At 47.2% G+C, this 27819-nt stretch overlaps 1 protein-coding gene across 4 annotated transcripts in view; it reads left to right on the forward strand.

Annotated features, from left to right (window-relative positions):
- ca8 (carbonic anhydrase VIII) overlaps positions 1-27819 on the forward strand; it is a 110231-nt gene that overhangs the window by 17359 nt on the left and 65053 nt on the right. For all 4 annotated transcript variants that reach the window (XM_070875575.1, XM_070875557.1, XM_070875565.1 and 1 more), the window contains one exon: positions 2425-2520. In XM_070875575.1, coding sequence (XP_070731676.1) covers positions 2425-2520 — 96 coding nt within the window. The remainder of the gene's footprint in view (positions 1-2424; positions 2521-27819) is intronic.

Below are 27819 nucleotides of genomic sequence, written 5' to 3' on the forward strand. Positions count from 1 at the left end.
TAAGTGTGACCTTAGCTCCTTTATTCAAACTCCAGAGTATTGGTACAGCATGAGAGGCCTGCTTATATACAGTGTTCCCAAGAAATGCTGGGATCCCTTGGGACTCCAACAGGTATGCCCTCTGGTGGTGATATGATACAGGTTACCTAGGGTTGCATACATAACAGAGAGCATAAAAGTGTAAATTCACCAGGATGAGACTGTGGATGAACAATAGTACAGTAATTATAAAGTGAGACTTTAGATAATGGGACTATTTCTACTGGAGCAGAGAAGGTTATAAGAAATTATATAATGTTTTTAAAATTATGAAGGATTTTGATCGGTGAATAGGGAAAGACTTATTTCTTGGGAAGTGAATGAAGAAAGGTCAATTGAAATTTGTCACCATAGAAGTTTGGAGGAGTTTCTTTATGAAGAGCATGGAATACTTTGCCACTGGAATAGTTCAGGCAGAGACCACTATATCTTTTAAAGGAAAAGTAGATAAATAATATATGGGGAGAGAGCAGAAAAGAGCTGCCATGGACTGAACGGGCCAAAACCAAAAAGTTCTGACCAAGCAAATGTGACCCTAAATGGATTAAAAGTGAGATAGAGGAGAAATTGGCTGTACAAATCCTTTAGGAAGAAAGGAGGAGGGGATCGCTGGGATGAAAATAAGAAAATATTAAAAGGTTTAATAGAGGGTCAACGTGAATCCTTGAAAAGGCATTGAAGCTGAGGCTAAGCATAACAATTACAAAAAAAACCTCTCTTAGTATCACAACAGTAAGAGGGCAGTCAGAAAAGAGCTGAATCCCATAAAAAGTGCAAATAGCCTTGAAACTGAGGACTAGCACAAAATAATCTGAATGACCATGTCTTCCCTGTGAATACTCAGAGGAAATAAACAACATGACTGCACTAAAAACAGATACCCCAAGTATAATCAATGACTTCACTATAAATGAAATAGAATTTTTGGACAGGTTAAATGGGCTCAAAACAAATAAATCCACAAGGATAGATAGTATTTATCCCAGCGTGCTGAGGGACTAGGAATGAGATCTGTGAGGCACTGACAACCATTATGAGGGAGCCCTTGGACTCTGTTGTACCAGTAGATAGGAAAAAGGGTGAATGTGATGCCTATATCTGAAAAGGTGCTAAAATAGACCCGGGCAACGGCAATCCCATTAGTCTTACTTCTATTCCATGTAAAATAATGGAATGAATTATAAGGAGTAAACTTGAGAATTATCTGTCCAATAACCTAGTTAACAGTGGTCAACATGGATTCAGAAGGGGAAGATCGTGAACAACCTCTTCAACTTCTTTGAGAAAGTGGCAGTCAAATTAGACTATGGTAAGCCCCATGATGTGTATCTCAAGTTCAATGTTTGTGGTAGGAACACAAGATACCACAATAATCCCAAAAGATTGCAGAGGGCAGTTAAGAGTCAACCACATTGGTGTGAGACTGGAGTCACATATAGGCGAGACAGCAGTTATAGGCAGTCTTTTAAGAAAAATTCTAAATGTGAGACTGCCCTCTCATTACCATGAGATGTCATCAACCCACGTGTCAGTAGTTAGACCATGATGGGGTTGATGACAGGTGCATGCACCATGGCTTTCAGACATCTGCAGACACACAAGGCTGAGTGTGAAGGAACACTTGCATGTAAAGGCTGGGGGTGTAAAGGACCTATGCCTCCTCAGATATTAATGCTAAGCTCTTAAAACACTTGAACACAGCGAATGGGAGGTAGTTGACATGGTTAGTGTAATGCATTCTTGGAAGTTGTGGCTGACTTTCCTTTTATTTCCTGATATGGTACGAGTCATTTAACTTCATTTGGCAGTAAATTGTTGCACGTGGGGTCATTGGGTTGGCACTGGTTGCCCTAGCCATATCCTTCCACTGGACCTTTTGATGGTCTTTATTGCTTGGTCTCAAACAGGGCCTGCTTACTCTGTCTTACTTGGGCCTGCATCATTTCCACTGCTGCCTCTGAAAACGTGGGGGCTCTATGCCCTGCAGCAACCTCTATCTTGCCCCAAAGAATCTAACTACTACTTTTGACGAAATTATTTGCTGATGCCTGACCTTTTGAGGTGCTGCAGCAGGTTACTTTCTGCCACTAATTTCAATGGGGTCAGCACCAGTGTGATTGGGAGGCCGAAGACCGACACTGCTGCATTCTAGCAGCAATTGTCACACAGGAAAATCTGGGCTATTATGTTGTTTTGTTCTGTATTTATTTAAAAAAAAATCAAATACAAGATTAAAGGATCTGATTTTGCATAAGAATCAGCAGACAATACTTTTGAAAAGGCTTATTTATTGGGCATTCCAGTTTCAAAGAGCGAACAATGATTGAAGTGGTTTCTTTTTTTTATAAAATTGTTTTTCCTAATTTACAATATTTGTATTTTCAGCTCCATCTTATCCATTGGAACTCTACCTTGTTCAACAACATTGATGAAGCTTTGGGGAAGAAAAATGGGATAGCTATCATTGCTTTGTTTGTCCAGGTAAATATTCAATTGTAGACGAGCATATTATTCACCCTTGCTTGGGAGGGGAGGGAGGCGGGAGGAGGGGGTAGAGCTATATTATAGAACGGGTTGTTTGGCTGCTCTTGTTTACCTTCTTGCGGCCACTTACAAAGTGACATTATTGAAGTCTGGCCCATTTGCACCAGCTATTTTTGTACTAAATTCAATTCTGTCAAGTAGCTTCACTACAATGGACTGTGCCATTCTTTAGAGCACTTTTTTAGTTGCACCCATTAAGGCACTACAATTACATCCAAATTGCTGTAGAGAAATAACATGATTAATGCCATACAAGATTTGGATTCCGTACAAAAAACAACAGGTTTAAAGGCAAATTTCTGTGCTACACAGCTGTGAAAACTTTTGGTTTAGACAGTCTGAAGGTATCCCTGATTTTGGTTCTTTGTACCAATTTCTCGTAGGCCATGTTGCATTTCAGAGGTGTATGTGACTTATATGGAACAGGGCCTGCAGTCAGGTAGTAGAACCTGAAGCTGTGGAGCAGTGGGGATTGGAGCCTGTAGCCAGAGAAACAAAAGTGCAAATGCTTAGAGAGTCAAAGTAGTGAAATAGCAGGAGTTTCAGGAATGATCACCAATGGCCCAAAAAAGGGAGTAATTAAGGATTTAACAATAAAATACCATGAGCTAACAGTATAAACAAATATACATCTGTCAGATTATGCACTGTGGGGCAAGAATGCAACCATGGTACACAGTGGAAAAACAGAAGGGCCTTTAAAAATAGTGGAAGAATGTATGTGTGTAATCTGAAATAGCTCCCAAGTAACTTCTACAATGGGGCAAGAGATGTACTTTAAGCAAAACTAAATTATAATTGAAGCTGGTACAGTACAACATAACAAGCAGAAATTGTGCTTCTCATGCATCAAACTCCGCACAAATTGCAGTCACACCCACTCCTCCCCGCTGCCGCCACATGAAATCAGGACTTGAGCCCCTTCCACAAACTATAAATTGCCATGCAACAACACCAGAAATGAAGCAACAAACACACATTCAATTACCCCACCCACATTGAACAGCAATTCATGGATCAGGCCATAAATCCGTGCTCAATGGTCTCATGCACTGAGCATAAATTTGGGGATTAGACCCGAACTTTTCTTTAGGATTTCCCCACCCCACTGAGCAGAGGGAGTGTGCTTACCTCCACACCCATACTCCCTTCCCCATTGGCTACAGATATGTGAAAGGAACCCTCCACTCCAAATTTGGCAACTCCCTTAACTGAGCAGAAATATAGAACACCCCGAACTCTATTATTTGGCAACACCCATTAAGTCAAATAACACCCCCTCCCAAACTGACCATTATTTTGGTAATTGGATCCCAAAACCCCCACTTAAGAGCATCTTTCCATCGATCATCACTTGGGTGATTGGATCCCACTATCCTCAGCCGAACAACACCCCACTTACTGAGCATTGTTTTGGTGACTGAATATAACCGCCTCACTTGAGCATCTTTCCACATAGCTGATTGGAGGCACTCTCCCCATTCGCCTACACCTCCTTTCCCGTTCCCCCTCTACCTCCATTTCGTTGCATCCTTCATCTCCTTTCCCTCTATTCCCTTTATTTTCACTCCTCTTTTTCCTTTCTTACTCATCCTTTCCTATTTCAATGATCCCCTGCCCTCTAGCTTGACCTAAATAAAGCACTTGATCTTCATTGCCCATGTGCAGCACCACAGAAAATTAATTAATTCAGAAATATAACTAAAACTGACCCATACTCTTTTCGATATGTATTAATGATCTGGACTTGGGTATGCAGGACATAATTTCAAAGTTTGCAGATGACACAAAACTCAGAAATATAGTAAACAGTGAGGAGGACAGTAACAGACTTCCGGAGAACATAGAGAGATTGGTGAGATGGGCAAACACATGGCCGATGAAATTTAAGGCAGAGAAGTGTAAAGTTTTGGTAGGAATAATGAGGAGAGGCAATATGAATTAAAAGATGCAATTCTAAAGGGGGTGCAAGAACTCTGAATCTTTGAAGGTGGCGGGACAAGTTAAGAAAGCTATTCAAACACATATGGGATCCTTGGCTTCATAAATAGAGGCATAGAGTACAAAAGCAAGGAAGCTATGCTAAACCTTTATAAAACACTGGTTAGGCCTCAGCTAGAGTATTGCATTCAACTCTGGGCACAACATTTTAGGAAGGATTACAAGGCCTTTGAGTGTGCAGAAGAGATTTACTAGAATGATACGAGGGATGAGGGACTTTAGTTATGGAGAGAGAGTAGAAACGCTAGGGTTGTTCTCCTTAGAGCAGAGAAGGTTAAGGGGAGATTTGATAAAGGTCTTGAAAATCATGAAGGGTTTTGATAGAGCAACTAAGGAGAAACTGTTTCCAGTGGCAGATAGGTCGATAACCAGAAGACACAGATTTAAGGGGAGTGGCAAAAGAACCAGAGGCGACATGAGGTAAAACAATTTTACGCAGCGAGTTATTGTGATGGAATGCACTGCCTGAAAGGGTGGTGGAAGCAGATTCAGCAATAACTTTTGTTGTGTATGCATGCCTGTTTCCTGTGTGATGTCCTGTAACACTGTTATGTAACACTGTTATGCAACACTGAATGGACCATTACACTGTACACACCTTACCGGTACACAAGAGGGTGCTGCTGCTGGAGACCTAAGGATTACCTGCACACTGCAGATAACCCAGTATAAAAAGGAACTCTCAGCTTGTTGTCCTGACTCGAGGAGCTGCAAATAAAGGACTACAGGTCTACACAGTTTTAGTATCATACCCTGCCTCGTGGAGTCATTACTAAAGGTGCCTACATACACTACAACTGGTGACAGGTGACGAGAATACGAGGTCACGAACTACACGCTCAACATGTCTAACCTCAGCAACTTTCAGCAATTTATAGAGGGGGAAGATTGGGATGCTTTTGTGGAAAGATTGGAACATTTCTTTATAGCCAACGACCTGGATGGGAATACACCGGCTACATGACCGAACAAGCGCAGGGCTATCCTGCTGAGCAGTTGTAGGCCCTCCATCCATTGTCTCGTCAGGGACTTGCTAGCCCCAACAAAGACAACCACCAAAAGCTATGAGGAACTTGTAACACTTTTATACAGGAACAACTAAAACCAAAAGGAAGCATCCTCACAGCCAGGCACCAGTTCTACTGAGGGCCAAGAAATTGCTAAATATGCTGCACACCTAAGAAGACTAGCTGCTCCATGTGATTTAGTAGACCACCTAAATGAAGGCCTAAGGGACATATTCATCATTGGAATCGGCCACGAGGGCCTCCTGCACAAGCTGCTCTCTGCTGACATCACAGTCACCCTGCAGAAAGCAATTCAAGTGAGACAGGCCTACATGGTTTCGGCCAGCGACTCCAGGCGAATGCTGACCCAGGACTCTAAACCGGCGAGCGCAGTGCACTGCATGGATACTTCTAAGGGCAGAAACGTTGCCCCGAGTCCCGCAACCATGAGTCTGCCACATGGGGCAAACCAGATGGCCCCATGCTGGCGCAAGCTCGTGCCGACTCTCTGCAAAAGCACTTCAGCTAGTTTCACTGCGGAAACCACAGTGCCCACCAGTGCCGCTACAAAGACTATGCATGCAAAGGCTGCAAAGAAAAAGGGCACTTCAGAGAATTTACGGAAAAAGCTGTACTCGCCGCGTTTCATGAGTTGGCTGATCAACCGGGCTCCGACACAGATGAAGAGGAAATTGCTCAAACCCTGGAAGAAGAGTATGGAATTTATACATGCTCCACCGAAAGTTCTCCATGGACGATGGAAATAGACATCGATGGGGTCCCAGTCTCCATGGAAACCGACACCGGGGCAAGCCAGTTTGTGATGAGCCAAACGACCGTTGAAAAACTTTGGATAAATCTTGCCACTCGACCAAAACTGTCTCGTGGAGTCATTACTAAAAGTGCCTACATACATTACAACTTTTCAAAAGGGAATTGGATAAATATTTGAAGTGGAAATATTTACTGGGCTCGTGGGAAAGAGCAGGGACTAATTGGCTAGCTCTACCAAAGAACTGGCACAGGCATGATGGGCTGAATGCCCTCCTGTGCGGTACCGTTCTATAATTCTATATTGTAGGAGTTATGCCAAAATAGATTTTTTTTTTTAGAATTAATAATGGAGTAATTTTATTTCAAGCAAATTTAAATATTAACTCCACCAATAAAAGCTTTTTTTTAAACAAAACAATAGATGCTCCTTTAACAGGCCGACTGCCTTGGACCTGAACCAGCAGAACTGAGGGAATTTACAGGAAAGGAAAAGTCACTGGGAAAGGTTGAGAGGAAATTTGATAGAGTTGTTCAAAATCGAGAGGGGTCTAGACGGAGTAGATAGAGATGAACTGTTCCCATTGGCAGAAGGGACGAGAACCAGAGGACACAAATTTAAGGCGATTGGCAGAAGAACCGAAGGCGACACGAGGAAAAACTTTTTTATGCAGCAAGTAGTTGGGATCTGGAATTCACTGCCTGAAAGGGTGGTGGAGCAGATTCAATTGTGACTTTCAAAAGGAAATTGGAGAAGTACCTGAAGGGAAAAAGAATTGCAGGGCTACGGGGAAAGGGTAGGGGAGTGAAACTAGCTGAAGTGCTTTTGCAGAGAGTCGGCACGAGCTTGATGGACTGATTGGCTTCCCTCTGTGCTGGATCCTGTTGTGTATCTGTAAAGCATGCACACCCATGTTCCGCCACCAGGGAGCTCATCCCCTGAAGTCCGAAGGGATCCCAGCATCCCTTGGGAGCAATGTATATAAGCCAGCCCCTAAGGCATGTTCCTCACTCTGGAGTGTCTTCTTAAAGACTGAGGTCACTGTTACTTTAACCTCCCTGTGTGCAGCCTCATCTGTTAGGGACACACTAACTGGCGACGAGAATACGAATCCAACGCAAAGATGCAGCAAACTTTGGGCATCTGGAGAAGCTCTCGGAGGGTGAGGACTAGGAAGCCTATGTCGAATGGCTAGATCAGTACTTTGCAGCCAGCGAGCTGGACAGAGAAGGAAGTGCTGCAAAAAGGAGAGCGGTCCTCCTCACAGTCTGCGGGGCACCGACCTACAGCCTCATGAAGAATCTTCTGGCTCCGGTGAAACCCACAGATAAGTCGTATGAGGAGCTGTGTACACTGGTTTGGGAGCATCTTAACCCGAGGGAGAGTGTGCTGATGGCGAGGTATCGGTTCTACACGTGCCAGCGATCTGAAGGTCAGGAAGTGGTGAGCTATGTCGCCGAGCTAAGGCGACTTGCAGGACAGTGTGAGTTTGATGGCTACCTGGAACAAAAGATCAGACATTTTTTGTACTGGGCATTGGCCATGAGACCATCTTACGAAAACTTTTGACTGTAGAGACACCGACCCTCAGTAAGGTCATTGCGATAGCACAGGCGTTTATGTCCACCAGTGATAACACCAAACAAATCTCTCAGCACACAAGTGCTAGCAATGTTCATAACTGGAACTGTGTTTGCGAGCAGAAATGTACAGGGCAGAACCCATGAGTCTGCAACTGCCAGCAGGCCTCAAGTGACCCAGATGACTCAAAGTCTGCAACAAAGGATGAATGCAAGGCAATTCACACCTTGTTGGTGTTGTGGAGGCTTCCATTCAGCCTATTCATGCTGCTTCAAAGGGTATGTTTACAAGAGCTATGGAACAATGGGGCACCTCAAACGAGCTTGCAAACAAGCTGCAAGCTCTGCAAAACCTGCTAACTACCACGTGGCAGAGGAAGATTTGTCCATGGTAGATCAAAGCAATTTCGAGTCTGAGAGGATGCAGATGCTGAAGTACATGGAGTGCACACATTTTCAACAAAATGTCCACCTATAATGCTAAACGTAAAATTGAATGGCTTACCCGTCGCCATGGAACTGGACACTGGGGCTAGCCAATCCATCATGAGTAAAAAGCTGTTTGCGAGACTGTGGTGCAACAAGGCATTCAGACCAGCCCTGAGCCCCATCCACACGAAACTGAGAACGTACACCAAACAGTTTATCACTGGCCTGGGCAGTGCCATGGCCAAGGTCACCTACGAGGGCACGGTGCACTAACTGCCACTCTGGATTGTCCCGGGCGATGGCCCCACACTGCTTGGAAGGAGCTGGCTGGGCAAAATCCGCTGGAACTGGGATGACATCCGAGCGCTATCACATGTTGATGAGGCCTCATGTACCCAGGTTCTTAACAAATTTTCTTCCCTTTTTGAGCCAGGCATTGGAAACTTTTCCGGGGCGACGGTGTGGATCCACTTGGTCCCAGAGGCACGACCCATTCACCACAAGGCGCGAGCGGTACCTCACATGATGAGGGAGAGAGTGGAAATCGAGCTGGACAGGCTGCAACGTGAGGGCATCATCTCCCCAGTGGAATTCAGCGAGTGGGCCAGCCCGATTGTTCCAGTACTCAAGTGATGGCACGGTCAGGATTTGCGGCGATTTATAAAGTAACTATTAATCATTTCTCGCTACAGCACCAAAACCTGCTACCTAAGACAGACGACCTATTTGCGACGCTGGCAGGAGGTAAGACGTTTGATTAGGGCAGGGAAAATGGAGTACGAGAATAAGCTTGCAGGGAACATTAAGGCGGATTGCAAAAGTTTCTATAGGTATGTAAAGAGAAAAAGGTTAGTAAAGACAAACGTAGGTCCCCTGCAGTCAGAATCAGGGGAAGTCATAACTGGGAACAAAGAAATGGCAGACCAATTGAACAAGTACTTTGGTTCGGTATTCACTAAGGAGGACACAAACAACCTTCCGGATATAAAAGGGGTCAGAGGGTCTAGTAAGGAGGAGGAACTGAGAGAAATCTTTATTAGTCGGGAAATTGTGTTGGGGAAATTGATGGGATTGAAGGCCGATAAATCCCCAGGGCCTGATGGACTGCATCCCTGAGTACTTAAGGAGGTGGCCTTGGAAATAGCGGATGTATTGACAGTCATTTTCCAACATTCCATTGACTCTGGATCAGTTCCTATGGAGTGGAGGGTAGCCAATGTAACCCCACTTTTTAAAAAAGGAGGGAGAGAGAAAACAGGGAATTATAGACCGGTCAGCCTGACCTCAGTAGTGGGTAAAATGATGGAATCAATTATTAAGGATGTCATAGCAGCGCATTTGGAAAATGGTGACATGATAGGTCCAAGTCAGCATGGATTTGTGAAAGGGAAATCATGCTTGACAAATCTTCTGGAATTTTTTGAGGATGTTTCCAGTAAAGTGGACAAAGGAGAACCAGTTGTGGTATATTTGGACTTTCAGAAGGCTTTCGACAAGGTCCCACACGAGATTAATGTGCAAAGTTAAAGCACATGGGATTGGGGGTAGTGTGCTGACGTGGATTGAGAACTGGTTGTCAGACAGGAAGCAAAGAGTCGGAGTAAATGAATACTTTTCAGAATGGCAGGCAGTGACTAGTGGGGTACCGCAAGGTTCTGTGCTGGGGCCCCAGCTGTTTACATTGTACATTAATGATTTAGACGAGGGGATTAAATGTAGTATCTCCAAATTTGCGGATGACACTAAGTTGGGTGGCAGTGTGAGCTGCGAGGAGGATGCTATGAGGCTGCAGAGTGACTTGGACAGGTTAGGTGAGTGGGCAAATGCATGGCAGATGAAGTATAATGTGGATAAATGTGAGGTTATCCACTTTGGTGGTAAAAACAGAGAGACAGACTATTATCTGAATGGTGACAGATTAGGAAAAGGGAAGGTGCAACGAGACCTGGGTGTCATGGTACATCAGTCATTGAAGGTTGGCATACAGGTACAGCAGGCGGTTAAGAAAGCAAATGGCATGTTGGCCTTCATAGCGAGGGGATTTGAGTCCAGGGGCAGGGAGGTGTTGCTACAGTTGTACAGGTCCTTGGTGAGGCCACACCTGGAGTATTGTGTACAGTTTTGGTCTCCTAACTTGAGGAAGGACATTCTTGCTATTGAGGGAGTGCAGCGAAGATTCACCAGACTGATTCCCGGGATGGTGGGACTGACCTATCAGGAAAGACTGGATCAACTGGGCTTGTATTCACTGGAGTTCAGAAGAATGAGAGGGGACCTCAGAGAAACATTTAAAATTCTGACTGGTTTAGACAGGTTAGAATGTTCCCAATGTTGGGGAAGTCAAGAACCAGGGGTCACAGTCTGAGGATAAGGTGTAAGCCATTTAGGACCGAGATGAGGAGAAACTTCTTCACCCAGAGAGTGGTGAACCTGTGGAATTCTCTACCACAGAAAGTAGTTGAGGCCAATTCACTAAATATATTCAAAAGGGAGTTAGATGAAGTCCTTACTACTCGGGGGATCAAGGGGTATGGTGAGAAAGCAGGAAGTGGGTACTGAAGTTTCATGTTCAGCCATGAACTCATTGAATGGCGGTGCAGGCTAGAAGGGCTGAATGGCCTGCTCCTGCACCTATTTTCTATGTTTCTATGTTCACCAAGCTCGACCTGACTTCGGCCTACATGATGCAGAAGCTGGAGGAGTCTTTGAAGGGTCTCACCTGCATCAACACGCACAAGGGACTGTTCATCTACAACAGATGCCCGTTTGGAATTCGGTCGGCTGCAGCGATCTTCCAGAGAAACATGGAGAGCCTACTCCCGTCGGTACTACACGTCAGGACGACATATTGGTCACGGGTCGGGACACCGCCGAGCACCGACAAAACCTGGAGGAGGTTCTCCAGCGACTGGATCGTGTAGGGCTGCGGCTGCAGAGGTCGAAATGGGTCTTCTTGGCAACAGAAGTGGAGTTTTTGGGAAGAAAGATCGCGGCGGACGGCATTCGGCCCACAGACGCCAAGACAGGCTATCAGGAACACGCCCAGGCCACAGAACGTCACGGAGTTGCGGTCGTTTCTGGGACTCCTCAACTATTTTGGTAACTTCCTACCAGGATTAAGCATCCTTTTAGAACCCTGACATGTGTTATTGCGCAAAGGTGAGAACTGGGTATGGGGCAAAAACCAAGTAATTGCTTTTGAGAAAGCCAGAAATATTTTATTGTATTGTATAACCCGTGTAAAAGACTTGTGCTAGCATGTGACAAGTCGTCGTACGGAGTCGGGTGTGTATTACAACAAGCTAACATTGCGGGGAAGTTGCAACCTGTTGCCTATGCTTCCAGGAGATTGTCTAAGGCCAAGAGGGCCTACAGCATGATTGAGAAAGAGGCATTAGTGTGTGTGTTCGGGGTAAAGAAAATGCATCAGTACCTGTTTGGCCTCAAATTTGAGCTGGAAACCGAGCATAAGCCCCTCACATCCCTGTTCGCTGAAAACAAGGGGATAAATACTAATGCCTCAGCCCGCATACAAATGTGGGCACTCGCGCTATCATGTATAACTATACCATCCGCCACAGGCCAGGCACCGAGAACTGTGCGGATGCTCTAAGTCGGCTACCATTTCCCACCACGGGGGTGGAAATGGTGCAGCCTGCAAACTTGTTGATGGCGCAACCCGCAGACTTGTTGATGGTCATGGAAGCATTTGAAAATGATACATCACCTGTCACGGCCTGACAGATTAGGACTTGGACCAGCCAAGATCCTCTGCTGTCCCTAGTAAAAAACTGTGTACTGCATGGGAGCTGGGCCAGCATTCCCGTTGAAATGCAAGAGCCAATCAAACCGTTCCAGCAGTGAAAGGACGAGCTGTCCATTCACTATTGTGGGGTAACCGCGTAGTGCTACCAAAAAAGGGCAGGGAGACGTTCATCTCTGATCTCCACAGCACACACCCGGGTATAGTAATGATGAAAGCGATAGCCAGATCCCACGTGTGATGGCCCGGTATCGACTCTGACTTAGAGTCCTGTGTATGGCAATGCAACGTATGTGCTCAGTTGAGCAACACGCTCAGAGAGGCACCACTAAGTTTGTGGTCCTGGCCCTCCAGACCATGGTCGAGGATCTATGTAGGCCCGTTTCTCGGTAAAATGTTCCTGGTGGTGGTTGATGCCTTTTCAAAATGGATTGAATGTGAAATAATGTCGGGAAGCACCGCCACCATTGAAAGCCTCAGGGCCATGTTTGCCACCCACGGCCTGCCTGACATACTGGTCAGTGACTACGGGCCATGTTCCACCAGTGCTGAATTTAAAGAATTCATGATCCGCAATGGGATCAAACATGTTACCTCGGCCCCGGTTAAACCAGCCTCCAATGGGCAGGCAGAGCGGGCAGTACAAACAATCAAACAGAGCCTTAAATGAGTCACAGAAGGCTCACTCCAAACCTGCCTGTCCCGAGTACTGCTCAGCTACCGCACGAGACCCCACTTGCTCACAGGGGTGCCCCTGGCTGAGCTAAGGACACTTAAAACCAGACTCTCGCTGGTTCACCCCAACCTACATGATTAGGTAGAGAGCAGGCGGCAGCAACAAAATGCAAACGATGGTCGCGCCACTGTGTCACGGGAAATTGATCTGAATGATCCTGAGTATGTGCTAAACTATGGACATGGTCCCAAGTGGATCGCGGGCACGGTGATAGCTAAAGAAGGGAACAGGGTGTTTGTTGTCAAACTAGACAATGGACAAATTTGCAGAAAGCACCTGGACCAAACGAGGCTGCGGTTCACAGACTGCCCTGAACAACCCACAGCAGACACTACCTTTTTCGAGCTCACAACACACACAAAGGATCAACGACACCACGCCGGACTAGGAAATTGAACCCATCACGCCCAGCAAGGCCAGGCTCACCCAGCAGCCCTGCAGGGCCAACAACACGCCAGCCCAGCGAGGGCACAGCCAACACACCAGAACAGACATTTGTACCGAGGCGGTCCATCAGGGAAAGAAAGGCTCCCGACTGACTCACCTTGTAAATAGTTTTCACTTTGACTTTGGCGGGGGGAGTAATGTGTATCTGTAAAACATGCACTCCCATGTTCCGCCACCAGGGAGCTCATCCCCTGAAGTCCCAAGGGATCCCAGCATCCCTTGGGAGCGCTGTATATAAGCCGGCCCCTAAGGCCTGTTCCTCACTCTGGAGTGTCTTATTAAAGACTGAGGTCACTGTTACTCATCTGTGTGCAGTCTCATCTGTGTTAGGAACACAATATATACGTTCCATGATTTTATGATAATCGCTATGTCCATTCTCATTCACTAGCTAGCGACTGAATCAAACTTCCATTGCTCGATGCCTGTCTGTCGAATGCCTGTTCATCCTCTTAATTAGGGCCTGGTATGTGGCACAGAGAGATCCTGGAGAACAAAAAGGTCAAAATAGAAATTAACTCAACTGTCTTATTTGCACTTTGTAAAATAGCAAGCCATGTAACTTAATTAACAATAATGGCCTGAATATTTCAAAAAGGTAGAAGATGCATCACCAAGATTAATGCCATTCCCTCTTGAAACAGCTTCTCCTCTATTAGTGGACAAAAGACAGAGGCCTGATTTGAATAGTGCAAGTTCTTAAGGGCTAGAATTTCCACTTCATTTCCGGCGGGTTTCTCGGCAGTACTGCTCATTTTTGGCGGAAAACCACCTGGCGAAAATTTCCACTCCATTTTTTAAAGAGTTCTGCCGGTGTTTGAAAATTATTGCTGGGGGGCTGACCGCTGATGTGCATCGCCGAAAAAAACACTACCGTCCAAGTTTGGGCTCAGCGGTGATCCTTGGGTAAGGTCGTAAAAACCGCCCACGAAAAGCAGCCAGAGCTGGGCAGTAGGTAAGTAGCCCTGCAAAGAAAGGTGAGTTAAAGGGTTTTTTTATAATTCTTTAAAAATTCTTTTACAGCGATGATGTTAAAAAGGGTCTTGAGAATATTTTCTGATTTTTTTTATTTTTTGTTTCTTGGAAAAAATATTTTTTGTGTTTTCATCCTCTCGGTCTAGATTTGACAATTACCGCCCATTTTGATTAAGAACCGTCCAATTTGGCCAGGATCGCGTTTAACCGCCGAGAATCGAGGTGTAGATCCATTTTCTCGCCAGGCGGTATGGTTTCCTTTTTTTGTGCAATTTTTCGCTGCCGTTAATTAAGAATCTTGGCGATCTTTTTGGGCGGAAATCCGGCGGTCGGTGGCGGATTTTAGGGAAATTCTAACCTTTTTATCTTTAAGGATTTATACAGGGGACTTGATGATGAATAGCAGAAGCTTGTTTTACAAGTTCAAGTAATTACAGCTGGGAAGTACCTTTTGTTGTAATTGGCATTTAGTTCCTGGTTCAATATGAAGGTCAGTTAGTTTAGATTGAAAAACTTTGGGCTGGAAATTCGTTAAGTTAGCGCCACCAGTTAGAGCTTGGTCTGGATGCTAAGGGGTTAGCGCCTGACTGTGGCGAATCCAATGGTGTATGCGACCGTCAGTGGTGAATTAACGCTGTCGCTGTTGGCGCCTAGGCCTCTAGCGCCTCATGTTCTCACATGGTGACGTCAATGTGTGTGCAATGCTCCGTTAATGGCCCCAGTGGAAAATTGCTTTTAGCCCCCTGCTTCAGTGCCTTGCGCCAACAATGCCGGTAAGAGGAGGCGTGCGCACTTGGAAGCGGACTGCAGGAGCAGTATTTAAAGGGAATGCTTACATGACACTTGAACATCACGAAAAAGGCGCTTTCAGCGATTGGACCATTTATTACTTGCACCAGTCTGGTAGCTGCGCAAAATTTTTTGCACCTTTTCCTCAAACGTCTCCAAATGCTACACTTTCTGAAAGTGATGAAGGCTGCAATGGCAGTCGCTCAGATCGCGTTAAAAAAACACCACTGATGACTGAGGTTATACAGCGTGATTGGCCCTTCCCTTTAAGAGATGGAAGCAGCCTGTGTCATTAAGGAGTGCTGTTTGGACTGCATATGCCATTCTTTATCACTCTGCTGGTAGCACACCACTCTTAGGTTAGCACCCTAAGTTAGGAGTACAGCGCTTGATTTACCACTCCACTTCCCTTTTGGAGTGCTAACAATGAATTTCGCGGGAGTCGTCAATGATTAGCGCCTGGCGCTAATTCTTCAATCTTTAAAGTTTTAGCGCCCCAAATGGGGCTATACTGAATTTCTCCCCCTTTAAGTCCCAGGTATGTGACCTTTGGTTTTACTGGATATATGAAATAAGAAATTGGATAGTTCCAGTCCTACATGGAAATAAGAGAGACACATTGGGCTCAATTTTCCCCAAGCCCGTTTTCTAGGCCAGAAATGCGTCAGAAATATTTTGCCAAAGTTTCCCCGATGTATAATTCGAATTTGGTGCCCCGCAGCGTGTCCAGTCACCTCGGAGGGTGGAGCTTGCTGTCGGCGCCGAAAAATGAAGCCGCACCTTCTGTGCATGCGCGAAAAAAAATTAAGTTTTTTACAACGACTCAATGAACGCGTGTGCTCAATTCAGCTCGGGTTTGGCAATTGGCTGTTTTTGAAGAGCCAGTTGTGTGTGTGAGAGAAGGAATGCTGTGAGAGCATTGGGAAAATCGTAGCTGGAGCAATACAAGATGCAACGCAGGGCAAGGACCAAGAATTTCTTACAGGAAGAAGTGGAGGCACTAGTTACTGTGATTGAGAACAGATGGCAGGAACTGGACTCCAATGCAGCCCTGTACCTTTGGGAAGCCAGCAATCCTGGAGAAGCCCACAGCCCTGTCATGGATCGCTTGGCCTGCCCATTGGAGGCTGGTTTAAACGGGGCCGAGGTGACATGTTTGAGCCCATTGCGGGTCATGAATTCTTTAAATTCGGCACTGGTGAAACATGGCCCGTTGTCACTGACCAGTATGTCAGGCAGGCCGTGGGTGGCAAACATGGCCCTCAGGCTTTCAATGGTGGCGGTGCTTCCCGACATTATTTCACATTCAATCCATTTTGAAAAAGCATCCACCACCACCACCAGGAACATTTTACCGAGAAACGGGCCTACATAGTCGACATGGATCCTTGACCATGATCTGGAAGGCCAGGACTACAAACTTAGTGGTGCCTCTCTGGGCGCATTGCTTAACTGAGCACACACGCGGCATTGCCGTACACAGGACTCTAAGTCAGAGTCGATACTGGGACACCACATGTGGGATCTGGCTATCGCTTTCATCATTACTATATCCGGGTGTGTGCTGTGGCAATCCGAGATGAACGTCTCCCTGCCCTTTTTGGGTAGCACTATGCGGTTGCCCCACAACAGGCAGTCTGTCTGAATGGACAGCTCATCCTTTCGCCGCTGGAACGGCTTGATTGGCTCTTGCATTTGAACGGGGATGCTGGCCCAGCTCCCATGCAGTACACCGTTTTTTACTAGGGACAGCAGAGGATCTTGACTGGTCCAAGTCCTAATCTGTTAGGCCGTGACCGGTGATTTATCATTTTCAAATGCTTCCATGACCATCAACAAGTCTGCGGGCTGCGCCATTTCCACCCCCGTGGTGGGCAATGGTAGCCGACTGAGAGCATCCGCACAGTTCTCGGTGCCTGGCCTGTGGCGGATGGTAGAGTTATACATGATCGCGCGAGTGCCCACCTTTTGTATGCGGGCTGAGGCATTAGTATTTATCCCCTTGTTTTCAACGAACGGATATGAGGGGCTTGTGATCGTTTTCCAGCTCGCATTTGAGGTCAAACAGGTACTGATGCATTTTCTTTACCCCGAACACACACACTTAATGCCTCTTTCTCAATCATGCTGTAGGCCCTCTCGGCCTTTGACAAGCTCCTGGAAGCATAGGCAACAGGGTGCAACTTCCCTGCAACATTAGCTTGTTGTAATACACACCCGACTCCATATGACGACGCATCATGTGCTAGCACAAGTCTTTTAAACGGGTTATACAATACATGCAGCTTGTTGGAGCATAAACAGTTTTTGGCTTTCTCAAAAGCAATTACTTGTTTTTTTTCCCCATACCAAGTTCTCACCTTTACGCAATAACACATGCAGGGGCTATAAGAAGGTGCTTAACCCCGGTAGGAAGTTACCAAAATATTTGAGGAGCCCCAGGAACAACTGCAGCTCCATGACGTTCTGTGGCCTGGGCGCATTCCTGATAGCCTCTGTCTTGGCGTCTGTGGGCCGAATGCCGTCCGCCGCGATCTTTCTCCCCAAAAACTCCACTTCTGTTGCCATGAAGACGCATTTCGACCTCTTCAGCCGCAACCCTACGCGATCCAGTCTCTGGACGACCTCCTCCAGGTTTTGTAGGTACTCGACGGTGTCCCGACCCGTGACCAATATGTTGTCCTGGAAGACCACCGTGTGTGGTACCGACTTGAGTAGGTTCTCCATGTTTCTCTGGAAGATCGCTGCAGCCGACCGAATTCCAAATGGGCATCTGTTGTAGATGAACAGTCCCTTGTGCGTGTTGATGCAGGTGAGGCCCTTCAAAGACTTCTCCAGCTCCTGCGTCGTGTAGGCCGAAGTCACATCGAGCTTGGTGAACGTCTTGCCTCCTGCCAGCGTCGCAAATAGGTCGTCTGCTTTAGGTAGCGGATATTGGTCCTGTAGCGAGAAACGATTAATAGTTAATCGTCACACATCCTGTCCGTGCCATCACTTTTGAATACTGGAACAATCGGGCTGGCCCACTCGCTGAATTGCACTGGGGAGATGTTGCCCTCGCGTTGCAGCCTGTCCAGCTCGATTTTCACTCTCTCCCTCATCATGTGAGGTATCGCTTGCGCCTTGTGGTGAATGGGTCGAGCCTCTGGGACCAAGTGGATCCGCACCTTTGCCCCGAAAAGTTTCCAATGCCTGTCTCAAAAAGGGAAGGAAATTTGTTAAGAACCTGGGTACATGAGGCCTCATCGACATGTGATAGCACTCGGATGTCATCCCAGTTCCAGCGGATTTTGCCCAGCCAGCTCCTTCCAAGCAGTGTGGGGCCATCGCCTGGGACAATCCAGAGTGGTAGTTCGTGCACCGTGCCCTCATAGGTGACCTTGGCCATGGCACTGCCCAGGCCAGTGATAAACTGTTTGGTGCACGTTCTCAGTTTCGTGTGGATGGAGCTCTGGGCTGGTCTGAGTGCCTTGTTGCACCATAGTCTCTCAAACATCTTTTTACTCATGATGGATTGGCTAGCGCCAGTGTCCGGCTCCATGGCTACGGGTAAGCCATTCAATTTTACGTTTAGCATTATAGGTGGACATTTCATCGAAAATGTGTGCACCCCGTGTACTTCAGCATCTGCCGCCTTTCTCTCAGGCTCGAAATTGCTTTGATCCACCATGGGCCGATCTTCATCTGCCACGTGGTGGTTAGCAGGTTTTGCAGAGCTTGCAGCTTATCTGCAAGCTCGCTGGAGATGCCCCATTGTTCCAAAGCTCTTGCAAAAACATACCCTTTGAAGCGGCATGATTAGGCTGAATGGAAGCCTCCACAACGTCAACAAGGTGTGAAGTGCCTTGCATTCATCCTTTGTTGGGGACTCTGGGTCACCTGAGGCCTGCTGGCAGTTGCAGACTCATGGTTTCTGCCCTGTACATTTCTGCTCGCAAACACAGTTCCAGTTAATGTATGAACATTGCTCGCACTTGTGTGCTGAGAGATTTGTTTGGTGTTAGCACAGGCTTTATGTCCACCAGTGATATCACAATGGCCTTGCTGAGGATCGGTATCTCTACAGTCAAAAGTTTTCATAGGATGGTCTCGTGGCCAATGCCCAGTACAAAAAAGTCTGAGCATTTGCTCCAGGTAGCCATCAAACTCACATTGTCCTGCAAATCGTCTTAGCTCGGCGACGTAGCTCGCCACTTCCTGACCTTCAGATCGCTGATACGTATAGAACCGATACCTCGCCATCAGCACGCTCTCCCTCGGGTTAAGATGCTCCCGAACCAGTGTACACAGCTCCTCATACGACTTATCTGTGGGTTTCACCGCAGCCAGAAGATTCTTCAAGAGGCTGTAGGTCGGTGCCCCGCAGACCGTGAGGAGGACCGCTCTCTTTTTTGCAGCGCTTCCTTCTCCGTCCAGCTCGTTGGCTACAAAGTACTGGTCTAGATGTTCGACATAGGCTTCCTAGTCCTCACCCTCCGAGAACTTCTCCAGGATGCCCATAGTTTGCTGCATCTTTGCATTGGATTCGTGTACTCGTCGCCAGTTATTGTGTTCCTAACACAGATGAGGCTGCACACAGGGAGGTTAAAGTAACAGTGACCTCAGTCTTTATTAAGACACTCCAGAATGAGGAACAGGCCTTAGGGGCCGGATGCTGGGATCCCTTGGGACTTCAGGGGATGAGCTCCCTGGTGGCGGAACATGGGAGTGCATGCTTTACAGATACACAAGAAAACCTATCACATTAATTATCCTCTCCTGTCAGTAGTGATGCTATTGCATTTATTTCATTAACAATCTCTTCTGCGTGAATGGCAAGGCGAGAGCTGGCCGTCCAGTTAACTCTCCCCTTGGCCTTCCTTGCCAGCTGCTCCTGCTCACCTATGCTTGAGGGGACTGCACTGAAGAATTCATCAAGACACTTGGATGCTGATTTCTGTGGCCTGGTGCTGAACAGGACTGAGATTCAATCTTCAGCATTTAAAAATAAAATGACTTCTATGCATTTCCTCCCCATCCAACACCCCCCTCCCTTCCTCCATCGCCAACACTGTGGTCGCTGGCAGTGGGGCAGCCATCACCGACCCTCTCTGCATCTTCCTCCAGAATGTCCATTCGCCTGCGAACAAGGTCCTTCCCTTCCATGAGCTTATCGTGGATGATGGCATCGACATCATGTCTCTGACGTAAATCTGGTTGAGAGGCAATGACACCTTACCCTTACCCTTACCCTGGCTACATCTTCAGACCGTCGTGGTGGCGGTGTGGCTCTCATCAGAAAATCTGCCCCCCTACTCCTCCGGCACTTTTTCCTCCTTTGAGCATCTCACTCTAATACACCCCTCTCACCTCTTATTTAATATTCTCGTTCTCTACTGCCCACCCAAGTACCATAAAAATGCTGTTACCGATATTTCTTCACTACTTTCCTCCCTCTGCCTCTGCATCGAACAACTTCTCATCCTTGGTGATTTCAACCTCCATCTCAATTCATCATGTGGTCTCTCCTGTGAGTTCAATAGCCTCCTATCCTCTCTCAATCTATCCCTCCATGTAAACTTCCCAACCCATATTCACGGCCACCCCCTCAACCTTGCCATCTTTCGTGGCCTCACTACTCCCATCGTGTCAATTGCAGATAAGGCCATCTCTGACCACTTCCTTGTATCGCTCTCCATCCACATACCCGGCACCCCCGCTGCCTCCAACCCTACCTCCTTTTGTGTCCGCCCCTGGAAAAAAAACTCCCGACTCTCTTAGAACAGCACTTATGAATTCCCAACTGTCCAGCCCTTGGCCTTCCATTCACCATGACATTTCTGCAGCTACCAATCTGCTCAATCAAAACCTCACCACCACCTTTGATGCCCTAGTCCCTGTTAAAACAATTACTCTATCTTACTCTGGCCTGTTATGTCTTTGGATGCTCTGATCATGACTCCACGAGGCAATGTATTGCACTTGAACTGCAGTGACCTTAGTCCATTTAATATAACTCCAGAGTGAGGATCACACATGGTGGCCTGCCTTTTATACTAGGCCTGGCACAACTGTACAGGTAAACCTACAAGTCTCCCACTGCAGTGGCACACCTTAGAGACCATACAGCTGGTGTACAAGTTTCCCATAGTAGTGCCCTCTGGTAGCACATCATATGTAATAGTGCAAGCAGTAAACATGTCTAGATACATGACATCACTCTCCCCCAAGTCCTAAGTGCAAATCACCTTCATACTTTGACTGTGCTCTGGGCTTAGCTCTATCTGGTTGACCTTTGGAGGGTCGTTTCCATCTTGGGTGAATAGGTGGTGTTTCGTTGGCAGTAGAGGTGCTGGTGGTTTCTGTTTGTGAGTCCATGACCATTCCATTCTCTTTCCCCCCCCATATAGATTATGCCGGTGGCTCATTACATTCAAATGCATTCAAGTCCAGGAAAAAAAAAATGGCATTTACGTCATTACATTTGTGGTGCATTTTTACATTTGACAAGGTCCCGCATAAGAGATTGGTGTGCAAAATCAAAGCGCATGGTATTGGGGGTAATGTACTGACATGGATAGGGAACTGGTTGGCAGACAGGAAGCAGAGAGTTGGGATAAACAGGTCCTTTTCAGAATGACGGGCAGTGACTAGTGGAGCGCCGCAGGGCTCGGTGCTGGGACCCCAGTTCTTTATAATATACATTAACGATTTAGATGAAGGAATTGAGTGTAATATCTCCAAGTTTGCAGATGACACTAAACTGGGTGGCGGTGTGAGCTGTGAGGAGGATGCTAAGAGGCTGCAGGGTGACTTGGACAGGTTAGGTGAGTGGGCAAATGCATGGCAGATGCAGTATAATGTGGATAAATGTGAGGTTATCCATTTTGGGGGCAAAAACACAAAGGCAGAATATTATCTGAATGACGGCAGATTAGGAAAAGGGGATGTGCAACGAGACCTGGGTGTCATGGTTCATCAGTCATTGAAAGTTGGCATGCGGGTGAAGGCGGCAAATGGTATGTTGGCCTTCATAGCAAGGGAATTTGAGTATAGGAGCACGGAGGTCTTATTGCAGTTGTACAGGACCTTAGTGAGGCCTCACCTGGAATATTGTGTTCAGTTTTGGTCTCCTAATCTGAGGAAGGACGTTCTTGCTATTGAGGGAGCAAGTGAAGGTTCACTGGACTGATTCCAGGGATGGCTGGATTGCCATATGAGGAGAGACTGCATCAACTGGGCCTTTATTCACTGGAGTTTAGAAGGATGAGAGGGGATCTCACAGAAACGTATAAGATTCTGACGGGACTGGACAGGTTAGTTGCGGGAACAATATTCCCGATGGTGGGGAAGTCCAGACCCAGGGGACATAGTCTTAGGATAAGGGGTAGGCCATTTAGGACTGAGATGAGGAGAAACTTCTTCACTGAGAGTTGTTAATCTGTGGAATTCCCTGCCACAGAGAGTTGTTGATGCCAATTCATTGGATATATTCAAGAGGGAGTTAGATATGGCCCTCATGGCTAAGGGGATCAAGGGGTATGGAGAGAAAGCAGGAAAGGGGTACTGAGGGAATGATCAGCCATGATCTTATTGAATGGCGGCGCAGGCTTGAAGGGCCAAATGGCCTACTCCTGCACCTATTTTCGATGTTTCTATGTACAGTTGTGAGGCAAGTACATTTGACTGGTGAGATACATTCTTGATACATACTTTGAATCAGTACTAGTGTCAGCACTGGTGCTTGAGGACAAGCTAGTTCCAGAACTGCTGGATGGTGTCCACTTAGTCTGGTGGCGGTACGGTGCCCAGTGCTGGCAGTGGGAACCCAGTTGGCTCAAGTTGGCTGCTCTCGGGGCCTTTGCCATTGCTCCTAGCGTCGCGCAGTTTCACAGATGCCTGTGACCTCCCTGCCCTTTCCTTACGCCCTGGGTCGCTGCTGCTCCCTGAGGAGCTGTCGTCTGACTCGCTTGCCTGGGCGTGAATTGGTTTTGGAACCTGGCTCGTCCTGGTCCCATTTTGGAGAATCGTTGCGGGTGACCCTTCGTTCCTGGGTGTAGCCTTGGTGGCGATAGGGTCTGGGGGCTGTGCCTTAGCGCAGTTTGTTTTTTCAGGCTCGTGGCAGTTGGTGTCAGCGGGTGCCCGAGAGGTGGGGCCAATCAGGGGCACGTTATCGATACCGGTGCCGTTGCCCTCCTGAGATCGCTTGCTCTGCAGCTTGTCTATATTAGCTGCTTGTGGCCACAATCCGTGATGCATCACGCTGGTCCCAGGGACGCAGGCTACAGCATTGAGTAGCCCGCTGGACCTATGTGCTCCCGATGGGTGTTTGCCCGCTACATTATCTGAATACAGTTGAAATCCTACATCGCACAACTTTTCTTTGCCTATTACATGTATAAAACTCTGATCATCAATTACAAGCTTTACATTTAATTCACAGTTGCTGTTGGATTGATTGAGAATGTGGAACTGTCCCTTTAAGTGTGGTGGGTTGCTGGCTTCCTTTTAAGAGAGCCTTACTATCTTTACCCCAAACCTCTTCTTCGCTCGGTACCACGTGTTGTTCCATCAGCGCTTCATGGTTTGGGCGCCATCTTTCTTCCATCTACGATGTCGACAGCTGTGATCCTCTTCTCCCCGGGTTCTGCCACCGAAACTGCGAAGTCGCCTTTGGATCCGATTTTCTTCCTCCGGAGTCCTGCCACTGGAGCCTGGAAGGTGCGTTCGGGTCGTCTCAGCTGGATCATCACCACGCAGTCGTGCTGAGCGGTCTATGCCTCGGGTGCTGTGCTGGTCTGCTCTCTGGTGCTGGATCCAACATCAGGTGGGGGCTTGCTTTGCCTCTGAGCGCAGGGCACGTCGATCGCTGGAGGGATGAAATCTTCCCAGCTCCAATGGATCTTCTTCTTTCACAACCTTCCGAGTAGTGTTGGTCCATCACCTGCAACAATCCACAGAGGTAACTTGTGCACCACGCCATCATGGAGTACCTTTACATCTGCACTACCAACGACTGGGATAAGTTCATTGTTGTAGGTGCGCAGCTTTGCCTGAACCGGGACCAACTTGGGTCGTTCAGCTTGATTGTCCCATAGCCTCTCAAAGGCTTCTTGAATCCTTACTGACTGGCTCGCCCCCGTGTCCACTTCCATGAAGACTGGAACGCCGTTTGTTGACTTCCATCCGCAACAGGGAACATTCTGTGGTGCAGGTAAACGTGCCATACATATGATCGTGGGGCTGAGCTGCCTCTCTGATTATCGCTTCATAATCCGCGCTGGATTCATAGCCATCTGCAGACTCTTCATCAACACAGTGAGGCATATTTCTTTTACACATTCGCTGGAGGTGGCCCTTTGTGTGGCATCCTTTACACACATAATCCTTAAAACGGCACTGGTGAGACCTGTGATTCCCTTCGCGACACCAGCATGGTGCTACTCGATTAGCCCCCCTCGGCGGACTCTGAGAGGTAAGGGATTCAGGGGCCTGTTCTCTCTCCCCTGAGGAGATTCACGTTCTACAGTCCAGCCTTTAAAAGGCGCTAGTCTGTGTACAGTACTTGCCGGGTTTGAGTCCGGAGGATGAGTCATCCGCCTTGAGTCGCAGGTCGAGGTCATGAATGCCTGGCTCATGGTGATGGCCGTCTGCAGTGTGACTGTGGTATCCGCAGATAGTAGTCTGTGAAGAAGGCCCTTGTGGCCAATTCTGATGACAAAGATATCCCGCAGCACTTCGGTGAGGTGGTCGCCGAAATCACACAGTGCCGCCAGCCTCCTGAAGTCTGCAGCATATTTCGCGATTTCCTGGCCTTCGGGACGTCAGTGGGTATAAAATCGGTGTCTGGCAGTGAGGATGCTCTCTTTGGGCTTGAGTTGTTCTTGGATCAGTGTTACAAGCTCTTCTTGGCCGTTGTCTTCGCTGGTGCCAGCAAGTCCCTGACGAGGCCATAGACGGTGGGCCCACAACTGGTTAGCAGGATACCTCTGCGCTTATCAGTCAGTGTGGCCGGATTATCGCCTGCCAGGTTGTTTGCTGTGAAGAAATGGTCCCATCGGCGAACTGCTGCAACTTACCAAGGTTAGCCATTTACGCGTGAAAGTCCGTAATCTCGTCGCCAATTGTTATGTCTTTGGATGCTCTGATAATTACTCCACGCGGCAATGTATTGCACTTGAACTGTAGTGACCTTAGTCCATTTAATATAACTCCAGAGTGATGATCACACATGGTGGCTGCCTTTTATACTAGGCCTGACACACCTGTACAGGTAACCTACAAGTCTCCCACTGCAGTGCCTTCTGGTGGCACACCTTCGTGACCATACAGCTGGTGTACAACTTTCCATATTAGTGCCCTCTGGTGGAACATCATATGTAATAGTACAAACAGTAAACATGTCTAGATACATGACATGGCCGATACCCCGGTACAGCCCTGATCTTCGCTTCCTTACATCCAAGGGACGCAGACTCGAATGGATATGGCTGACAACTGGTTTAGCCATTCACTGCCAGATCTGGCTGGATCACATAAAGCATTATAGCTCTCGTCTTCCAAAATTGCTTTCTATTCCAGAATCACTTTGGAATGTAAAGATAAACCCTCGCTTCTATTCTCCACTGCTAACAGTCTTTTTAAACCCCTCTCCCCAGTCTCCACCCGCACCTCCGACAATAAGTGTGAGAAGCTCACGGACTTCTTTTATGATTGAGACCATCCATTTGGCTGCCTCTGCCTCTTTCCTTCCTTCCCTTAGCCCACTGGACCAAATTTCCTCTAAGGATCCCCCCTGCCTTAGCCTTGACCTCACAACCTTCTCCAGTTTCTATCTGATTTCCCCTCATGACCTTTCCAAGCTCATCCTGTCCATGAGACCCACTTTCCTGCTCCCTATTCTCAACAAACTGCTGACCACCCAACTTCCTTTTCTGGCTCCCATGTTAGCTGATTAGCTGACATTGCTAACAGTTCTCTCTCCTTGGGTACTGTCCCCCTCTCCTCAAATCTGCTGTCATCAGCCCTCTCCTCAAAAAACCAAACCTCAACCCCTCTGTCCTTGCAAACTACCGCCCCATCTCCAACCTCCCTTTCCTCTCAAGTCCTTGAATGCCCAAATCGGTGCCAATTTTTCCCGCAATACCATGTTTGAATCCCTCCAATCAGGTTTCCGCACCTGCCACAGTACCGAAATGGCTCTCCTCAAAGTCACAAATGACATCCTTTGTGACTGTGACAAAGGCAGACTATCCCCCCTTGTCCTTCTTGACTTGTCTGCAGCCTTTGACACGGTTGACCACTCTATCCTTCTCCAACACCTCTCCACCGTCATCCAGCTGGGTGGGACTGCACTTGCCTGGTTCCATTCTTATCTATCTAATAATAGCCAGAGAATCACCTGTAACGGCTTCTCTTCCCACCCCAGCATCGTTATCTTTAGTGTCCCCCAAGGATCTATCCTTGTCCTCTCCTATTTCTCATCTACATGTTGTCCCTTTGCGACATCATCCGAAAACACAGCGTCAGTTTCCACATGTACACTGATGATACCCAGCTCTACCTCACTACCACTTCTCTCGACCCCTCCACGGTCTCTAAATTGTCAGACTGCTTGTCTGACATCCAGTTCTGGATGAGCACAAATTTTCTTCAATTGAATATTGGGAAGACCGAAGCTATTGTTTTCGGTCCCTGCCACAAACTTCGTTCCCTAGCTACTGACTCCATCCCTCTCCCCAACTTCTGTCTGAGGCTGAACCAGACTGTTCGCAGTCTTGGTGTCATATTTGATCCTGAAATGAGTTTCCGACCACATATTCGCAGCATAACTAAGACCGCCTATTTCCACCTTTGTAACATCGCCCGTCTCCGCCATGCCTTAGCTCATCCGTTGTTGAAGCCCTCATCCGTACCTTTGTTACCTCTAGACTTGACTATTCCAACACACTCCTGGCTGGCCTCCCACATTCTACCCTACGTAAACTAGAGGTAATCCAAAGCTCGGCTGCCTGTGTCCTAACATGCACCAAGTCCTGCTCACCCTCACTCTTGTGCTCGCTGACCTACATTGGCTCCGGGTTAAGCAACGCTTCGATTTCAAAATTCTCATCCTTGTTTTCAAATCCTGTCACCCCCATCCCTATCTCTGTAATCTCCTCCATCCCCACAATTCCCCGAGATGTCTTCGCTCCTCTAATTCTGCCCTCCTGAGTATCCCTGATTATAATTGCTCAACCATTGATGGCCGTCCCTTCAGTTGACTAAGCCCTAAGCTCTGGAATTCCCTGTCTAAACCTCTCCGCCTCTTTACCTCTCTTTTCTCCTTCAAGACACTGCTTAATACCTATCTCTTTGACCAAGCTTTTGATCACCTGTCCTAATTTCTCCTTATGTGGCTCGGTGTCAAATGTTTAATCTCATAATACTCCTGTGAAATGCCTTGGGACGTTTCATTATGTTAAAGGCGCTATATAAATACAAGTTGGTGTTGCAACACTAATTAATGAAGGGAGGTTTCAAAACATGTTGGATAGTATGTTGAAGTTCACCACTCGCATATGGGGTATTCCTGCATGGCTTTGACACTCTGCAGTCAACCAGGGTAAGAATGAGTAAAGGTGCATTGTTGAGGTTTTTGTCATCAGTCTGTCTAGTACTCGTGTCTGAGTTTTCTGATTGACTTGTAAGTTTTCTGATAGTACATGAGGGTTGAAACGCCTTATCCAGACTAGGGTTAGGGGGTGGGTTAATATATG

The sequence above is a fragment of the Pristiophorus japonicus genome, chromosome 1, assembly GCF_044704955.1.
Source record: "Pristiophorus japonicus isolate sPriJap1 chromosome 1, sPriJap1.hap1, whole genome shotgun sequence".
NCBI classification, from domain to species: domain Eukaryota; kingdom Metazoa; phylum Chordata; class Chondrichthyes; family Pristiophoridae; genus Pristiophorus; species Pristiophorus japonicus.